This window comes from Oncorhynchus masou, chromosome 33 (genome assembly GCF_036934945.1).
Source record: "Oncorhynchus masou masou isolate Uvic2021 chromosome 33, UVic_Omas_1.1, whole genome shotgun sequence".
NCBI lineage: Eukaryota > Metazoa > Chordata > Actinopteri > Salmoniformes > Salmonidae > Oncorhynchus > Oncorhynchus masou.
The window spans coordinates 28496857-28505738 of NC_088244.1; the positions used below are offsets into that span (position 1 = coordinate 28496857).

At 43.6% G+C, this 8882-nt stretch overlaps 1 protein-coding gene across 4 annotated transcripts in view; it reads right to left on the reverse strand.

Annotated features, from left to right (window-relative positions):
- Positions 1–8882, reverse strand: part of LOC135528187 (vitamin D3 receptor A-like) — an 84342-nt gene that overhangs the window by 19310 nt on the left and 56150 nt on the right. For all 4 annotated transcript variants that reach the window (XM_064957091.1, XM_064957093.1, XM_064957092.1 and 1 more), the window contains 2 exons: positions 5925–6055; positions 32–216 (listed from right to left, as the gene is read on the reverse strand). In XM_064957091.1, coding sequence (XP_064813163.1) covers positions 32–216; positions 5925–6055 — 316 coding nt within the window. The remainder of the gene's footprint in view (positions 1–31; positions 217–5924; positions 6056–8882) is intronic.

The window sequence follows — 8882 nt, forward strand, 5'->3', positions numbered from 1 at the left end:
AGTGGCTAAGAATATTTAGACCAGTACAGACCCTGAAGCGAGAGAAGTCGGAGTAGGAGTCATCGTAGGTCTTGTGGTGAGCCTCTACCAATGATGCGATGACCTGGCTCTGCTCATCATTCAGCCTTGGTCTCAGGGCCTCCCGCGCCGCCTCCTCCTCCTTCCTCTTCTGGATCAGATCTTTCTTCCTCTGCACCTCCTCATCTGTCAGGATGACTGGGGGAGAGGGAGGCGAAGGGGAGACAGGTGAGAAGAGGAGGAGGGAAACCAGTAACACAGCTAGCCTGATTGCCTTTCACAGGAGCCTCTCTCAGATCCCCTGACAACCGTGGTCGATTAAGTGAGCTTCTATCACCAGCTGATCGCTTTCTTCACACAAACAGCAGCTCTGAGAGAGGGTTGAAACAAGACTCTGTAGAATGCGTATAGGGTTATGTTCTTCCAAGGAGAACCACCATTAGCACCAACAAGTGTCATCTGAGCTGTTCTGTTTCTCAAACAAACATAATGCCAATTTTCCATAGTGCGGTAAACCACTACAAGATGATACACGAAGCAATGTTGAAATATAGAAATGTACCAGACAGAGGTTATCAACTACACATAAGTAAATACATGGAAACTAAACTAGAAGTTAATTTTAGTTTCAACGGATGAAAAAAATAATCATATCAAATGTACCAGACAGAGGCTAACCTCACCGGAGACATTGTGTTTACGAGCATTACAAAATAAAAATGTACATACGCATGTTATCCAATCATTTCACCCACACCCGTCACACGTGTGACCAAGCATTTGCGTAGCCAAGCACTAAAACAGAACTTGGATCTAGGTGAGACAAAACGCGATGCAAGTCCCGCTTCTCCCATCTACTCAGTTGAGCAGGCTAGTAATAGGGGTTGCAACAATTTTGGCAGATCATTTTAGAAAGAAAGGGTCCAAATTGTCCAGCCCGGCTGATTTGTGGGGGTCCAGATTTTGCAGCTCTTTCAGAACATCAGCTGACTGGATTTGGTAGAAGGAGAAATGGCGAAGGCTTGGGTGAGTTAATGTGGGAGGTGCAGTACTGTTGACCGGGGTAGGGGTAGCCAGGTGGAAAGCATGGCCAGCCATAGAAAAATGCTTCTTGAAATTCTCAATTATAGTGGATTTATCGGTGGTGACAGTTTCCTATCCTCAGTGCAGTGGGCAGCTGGGAGAAGGTGCTCTTATTCTCCATGGACTTCACAATGTCCCAGAACTTTTTTGAGTTTGTGTTGCAGGAAGCAAATTTCTGTTTGAAAAAGCTAGCCTTGGCTTTTCTAACTGCCTGTGTATATTGGTTTCTAACTTCCCTGAAATGTTGCATTTCACTTTCATTTTGCAGTCTAGAACCAAACATCAATTAAACACCCAGCAGGCAGCCACAGTCCATGAACAAATAAACTGAACTACAGCAAATGTTGAGCAGCAAAGTCCGGCAATGATAAAAATAAGCTAAGATTTTATTTTGGCCACCATCACTTTTCCTTGAAGAGTCACATTTAACATGCCCATTAAAACCCAAGAAGCTAGGCACTTACATTCCAGCACTAGAAGGGCTCATTAAGCAATCAGCGAGTGGAGCTGTCAATGAGCACTCACAACGCTTCACAGCGCTCACCGTGCTTCACAGCACTCACCGCTCATAGCATTCACCGGGTGGGCTTTGTTGGGCAACAGCTTGTGTTCACACATTCATTGGCTGGGAATCTAAAACAGGCTTGTTTAATAGCCCGATGCACAAACACAAGATATTCTCCCAAAGAAACATCTAAAGGTAGAGCACCCCACATAGGAACCATTAGGAAGAAACCACAAGAAATCTTAAAACTATACTGAACAACAATATAAAGCAACATGTAAACTGCTGGCCCCATGTTTCATAAGCTGAAATGAAAGATCCCAGAAATATTCCAAAACCACCATAAGCTTCTCTCAAATTGTGTTCAAATTTGTTTACATCCCTGTAAGTGAGCATTTCTCCTTTGCCAAAATAATCCACTCACCTGATAGGTGTGGCTTATCAAGAATCTGATTAAACAGCATGATCATTACACAGGTGCACCTTGTGCTGGCTGGGGACAATAAAAGGCCACTAAAATGTTGTCACACAACACCACAGATGTCTCAAGTTGAGGGAGCACGCAGTTGCAAGATAATTTCTCTACCACATGCCACCACCAATGTTGTTTTAGTGGCCTACATTAAGCCTGTTTGGGATTCTCTGGATCGATGTGTACGACAGCGTGTTCTAGTTCCTGACAATATCAAGCAACTTCGCTCAGCCATTGAATAGGAGTGGGACAACATTCCACAGATCATAAACAGCCTGATCAACTATATGTGAAGGAGATATGTCGAACTGCATGAGGCAAATGTTGGTCACACCTGATACTGACTGGTTCTGTTCCACACCCGTACCATTTTTTCAAGGTATCTGTGACTAAACAGATGCATATCTGTATTCCCAGTCATGTGAAATCCATAGATAAGGGCTTAATTTAAATTGACTGATTTCCTCATAGAAACTCAGTTAAATCTTTGAAATTGTTGCATGTTGAGTTTCTATTTTTGTTCAGTGTAGTTGATATTTTAACCTGCATGTCATGATGGCGTACGATGTGGATGAACAAAATCAATATGCACGTGGTAGGTGTAGTCATGTAACTGCTACACGTTAGCCTTATAGATACACAGAAACTAAATGCCTTATCTAAGTGAGTCACATGTGAATCAGCTTCACGGCAAGACATTCCTGTCTTGACTGATGCTTTCTAGAAACTTCTGCTCACTTCATTTGCACAAAATGGCATTTGCGTTATTCATGCAAAAAGCTTTCCGGACTACCCTTGTCAGAAAAGGTATTACGCAACTGTAAAACAAATGTTGGCTGTTTCATGCTCACATGCTGACAGATCAAGTTAACAGCAGCTGTGCCTGTGGTAGAATGTATTTGATGTTTTTGTCTATTATTTGCCAATAGTCTTCCCACTGTGAACAGCAAATTGAACAAAAAGAATTCATAAAACAGTTTTTGGGAGCTGACCGTAACCACAACCAGGCAGCTGGCTCGTGTTATGCAGTGCATTCAGAAAGTATTCAGACACCTTCACTTTTTCCACATTTTATTACGTTACAGCCTCAAAATGTATTAAAAACAAATTCCCCTCACCAATCTACACACAATACCCAATAATGACAAAGCAATAAAATAATATTTAGCAAATTTATCAAAAATAAACAATGAAATAGACTGGAGGTCCTGAGCGTTCTGGAGCAGGGCTTCATCAAAGATCTCTGTACTTTGCTCTGTTCATCTTTCCCTTAATCCTGACTAGTCGCCCAGGCCTTGCCACAGAACATACCCACAGCATGACTCTGCCACCACCATGCTTCACCGTAGGGATGCTATAGGTGATGAGCGGTGCCTGGTTTCCTCCATATGTGACACTTGGCATTCAGGCCAAAGAGTTCAGTCTTGGTTTCATCAGACCAGAGAATCTTGTTTCTCATGGTCTAAGAGTCCATTAGGTGCCTTTTGGCAAACTCCAAGCAGGCTGTCATGTGTCTTTTACTGAGGAGTGGCTTCTGTCTGGCCACTCTACCATAAAGGCCTGATTGGTAGATCGCTTCAGAGATGGGTGTCCTTATGGAAGGTTCTCCGATCTCCACAGAGGAACTCTAACTCCAATCAACTTGTAGAAACATCTCAAGGATGATAATTGGAAACACGATGCACCTGGGCTCAATTTATAGTCTCATGGCAAAGGGTCTTAATACTTATATATAAAAAAACTGAATTACCTTATTTACATAACTTAGTAAAAATGTCTAAAAACCTGTTTTTGCTTTGTTACCATACGGTATTGTGTGTAGATTGATGAGGAAAACATTTTATTTAACCAATTTTAGAATAAGGCTGTAACGTAGGAAAATGTGGAATTTGTGAAGGGGTCTGAACACTTTCCGAATGGATTGTATGCTAGCTAGTAGCTACCTATTTAACTATGCTGCTGTCGCCAACATTTGATTTAATCTATTGCCATATTTAAGGATTATCCAATGGATTATCCACAATGGAGACATGTTCAGAATTAGAGGTGGATCACCCTTACTCCATCATAGACAGTCTTACTGTTACTGGCTGGTTGACTGGGCTGACATCAAGCCAGAATGGGACACTCCGTAGCCCATCTAGTATGGCATAGTCAAAAGGACTGCCGAAGCACCCAAGCTAGCCAACAATGGTGATTTCCCAGAATTTGCCAGCTATTGTCTGCTGCGCTGTCTAGCTAGTATTTCACAGTGCCTTCTGTATTGCTGGCACAGCACTGAGGTGACAGACAGCTGGCTGAGGACAGAAAAATGGAGCTGTTTACCACAGAATGTCCCCACATTTAGTAATTAGTCTAGTGCCTAGATCGCCATGGCGGAGGACTGAGATGCAGGGAGAGCGATCCTCGATGGGAATTCAAAGATTAATCATAAAAGATTAATTAATACTCAAAGGTGCTCCCACAAAGTGATTTGTACTGCATACAAGGTAAAGTATTGGATTCTTTAGGCACTACCCACACTAAGACATTTTCCCATTTCACTACCTTTTCAAGCTTTCTTTTCAATTATATGAAAGCAAGCTTTGATTTTAAACTTCCAGGACCATCAGGCTTGATTGAGTGAGCCATTTTGTCTTGTAGTAATTTAATTTCAATAGTAGTAATTTAATTTCACCTCTTTGCAGAATGAGCACAGAGGGGCCATTTCTGGCTGCCCTCCTGTTAACCCTGTAGCATAAGGGAGTGTGGATAATTGTGTACTCTTCACTGATTTGGCAGGCGGCAGAGTGGGCAGGACTGCTCTGTTTTGCTCACAAACTAGGGGCGAGGCCTTGGATTGACCAATTAAAGCGTTACAACACCCACTGGTTATGACCTTCAACTCTCATTACTTTCATTAACACACACAGCTGTGCAAAACACCTCTGTGTAGCATTCAACATGATTTATACATGTGAACATAGTACTATATCAGCCACATACGGTAACTATCACTCCAAAAAAAAAAAAAAAAGAGGGCCAACAGGCAAACTTCAAAGAGCATTTAACATCAACATTCTACTTTACATAACCGCCTGCATTTGTGTCCACATCAAGCTGATCCTAGCTCGATTGGATGAGAGCGGCGACTCGGCAACCAATCGCAAGTCTCACTCCATGCCACACCCGTCTGAAATATTTCAGGGCATGCCACATGTTATTGTTTTCACATGAGTGAGTACCCACATGACTGGGGCATGCTGTGCCAGGCAGCACTGTGGCCTGGAGCTTTAGCGCTGGTGCAGACAAAGAGGCCATTTTAGCTGTCTGGATCCTTTTCCAGGGGCCTCATTTCGGCTTGTGACGGTTTGCGGGCTAGGCTCCACAGAAGCAGCCGGAGCATTGTTGAACTGGTCTTTATTTCGCTCTCCCCTCCTTCGCCCCTCTGTTACCTCAAAATGCACAGCTTGTTTATTTTCATAACCCTGCTGACTTGTTGGTGTTGAAGCATGGTAAACTGGAGGGCATTTTATAAAGAAGGATTCTATGACCTTAGCCAGCTAATTTTGGGGAAACAACCATATTTTCTTAGTCGGTACAGAACGTAAAATACAGTACAACCCTGGTCTATTTTTCTGGCTGAAAGCAACACAAATACAGACATAAAAAATAACATGTCCAGGCAAAGATGATTATGTAAAACAGACAGTAGTAACATACTGTACAGTAGAGTGTGTACTGTACATCTGTTTTGCTCTTTCCCATGATGGAAACAGTCTTCAGCCAGAATGAGCCAAGCACTTAAAGGGCTGAAGTTAACTGTATTTATGACCAGTTAGAAATCAGGTGTCTCCGAGTACTCACACTCCTTCATCATACCCATGTCCACGCAGCATTTGAGCCGGCAGGCCTGGCAGTGGCGCCGGTTGTCCTTGGTGATGGAGCAGCTGCCGTTGAAGGGGCAGGTGAAACTGGCCTTACGCTTCATGCTGCGTCTGGTGGGGGCAGATAGAGACAGAGCTGGCTCACTAGCACATTAAAAGAGGAAGATGCATTAAAACCGTGCTGCTAATATTGCTATTTTACAGGAAATGGAAGGCAGGCGGGATTATTACGCAACTGGGTTACACTACCACCCTCACAGTAAAAACAAACATTTCATGAGCAGTCACAGTGTTCCATTCGAACAGAAAAACAGAAATACAGCCTTGACATACAGCAAGCACCTGAGGCACATAGTTTAGAAATAGATTAACACACAAAAATGATAGATAAAACACACAGATCAGTAGAGCACTAGAGTCCCTCTTGTTCACCCCCAAACACACACAGGGGTTTCAAAGGGTGTCTTATGCCCTTTCTCCCAAATAGTTAACAAATTAAGCATGACAGACATGAGAGGACCACTGACTAAGAGTTTTGTTTAATGAGAACATGATGTCTGAGAAAGACACAGCCTGGCATTTTCTCCTTTCCTGTCAGCACTTTCTGTAATCCACATACATCGGTTACATTTTCCCAAGCTGGGAAGGGGAACAGCTCAGCTATAAATTCAGCGGGAATAGCTTGTCTATGGCAAACAATTTTCCCTTTACTTGTAAGATATACAGGTGTTGGAAGCACAGTCTGAAAGTATTCAGACCCCTTCACATTTTGTTGTTACAGCCTTATTTTAAAAATATATTTCAGAATGAGGCTGAACAAAATGTGGAAAAAGTGAAGAGGATATGAATACTTTCCGAATGCACTGTAAGTGTCGATATGACAGCAGTCAAAAATAGTCAATCAGGTCGTGCTTGTGTGCATCTTCATGCAATGGAATCAGTTGGATTTCATTTAGCGGTTATTCCTTGTCCTAACAGTTGACACAATTTCTTTTAAACTTTCACTTGCTTGAAACACTGACATACCTTTGTCAGTACAGCATAATAGTCTCAGGTTCTCTATCGTCCATGGTGACCCTTCTCCCGTTGCCAACATAAAGTTCCACATGCCTCATCACCATATTCTCCGACACTCACTCACCTGCTGCCCATGGTGGATATTTTCCCAGATTTTAAAAAGGTGTTCAGCATGTACAATTACACACGCTTTCTCAGGGTAATATGTGATTGGAATATGTTCCGGGATTCAGCTGATGGCATTGAGGAGTTTACCTCATCAGTCACAGGCTTCACAGTGACTGCATGTACATATCACAACCAGAAGCCATGGAGTACAAGCAGCACTGAGCTAAAGGCTAGAGCTACTGCTTTCAAGGAGCAAGACACTAATCCAGACGCTTATAAGAAATCCTGCTACCCACTCAGCCAGTTTGATGGTTTGTCTCTAAGTGTTGAATCCAACTACACCAGCTCTGACGCTCGTCGGATGAGGTAGGGCTTGCAAACTATCCCGGATTATAAAGGGAAACCCAGCCGTGAGCTGCTCAGTGAAGCGACCCTACCAGACAAGCTAAATGCCTACTATACTGACTTTGTAGCAAGCAACACTGAACCATTCATGAGCGCACCAGCTGTTCCGGACGACTGTGTGATCACGCTCTCCGTAGCCAATGTAAAACAGGTTAACATTCACAAGTCCAGATGGATTACCAGGACGCGTAGTGGCAAAGGTCTACACTGACATTTTCAACCTCTCCCTTACTCAGTCTGTAATAACTACATGTTTCAGGCAGATAGTCCTACTGCCCCGTAGCATTCACATTTGTAGCCAGGAAATGCTTTGAAAAGGCTGGTGATGGCTCACAACACCGTCAGCCCAGAAATATTGGACCCACTTCAATTTGCATACCGCACAATCTCTATTGTACTCCACACTGCCCACTCCACAGTGACAACAGCACAGCGTTCAACACCATAATATACACAAAGCTCATCACTAGGCTAAGGACCCTGGAACTGGACACTTCCCTCTGCAACTAGATCCTGGACTTCCTGAAGGACACCTCCCAGATGGTGAGGGTCACGCTGTCACTCAACACTGGGGCCCCTCAAGGGTGCGTGCTCAGTCCCCTCCTGTATTCCTGTTCACCCACAACTTCGTGGCCGCTCACTACTCCAAGACCATCATTAAGTTTGCAGATGGCGCGACGCTGGTAGGCCAGATCACCGACGACGATGAGACAGCCTACAGGAAGTAGGTCAGAGACCTGGCAGTGTGGTGCCAGGACAACAACCTCTCCCTCAATGTGAGCAAGACTAAGGAACTGATTGTGGACTACAGGAAAAGGAGGGCTGAGAATGCGAACCCCACTAACATCAACGGGGCTGTAGTGGACAGGGTCGAGAGCTTCAATTTCCTTGGTGTCCACATCACCAAGGACATATCCTGGTCCAAAAACACCAACAGTCGTGAAGAGGGCACAACATTGCCTCTTCCCCCTCAGGAAGCTGAAAAGATTTGGTATGGGCACTCAGATCCTCAAAAAGTTCTACACCATCGAGAGCATCCTGATTGGTTGCATCACCGCTTGGTATGACAACTGCTTGGCATCCAACCACAAAGCACTAGAGGGTAGTGCGTACAGCCTTACCATCCAGGACCTATATACCAGGCGGTAGGGCTGGACGACATGGCCAAAATATATCAGGGTATTTTTTTTTTTATAAATAAAAATTGAGCTGTGTGACTATTTTATGTTTTTGAATAATAAAAGTTCTAAATATGCTTTATGAGGAGTAGTGAATGACCCTAGGACGGCAACACATGAATTCAACGTGGCTCTAAAAGGTGTTCTCCAAAAAATATATTTAATCAATTTCTGCATTTCCTGCATTCATTAGAGATAATTTCCACACTGCCACGTAGGGCTGCACGATA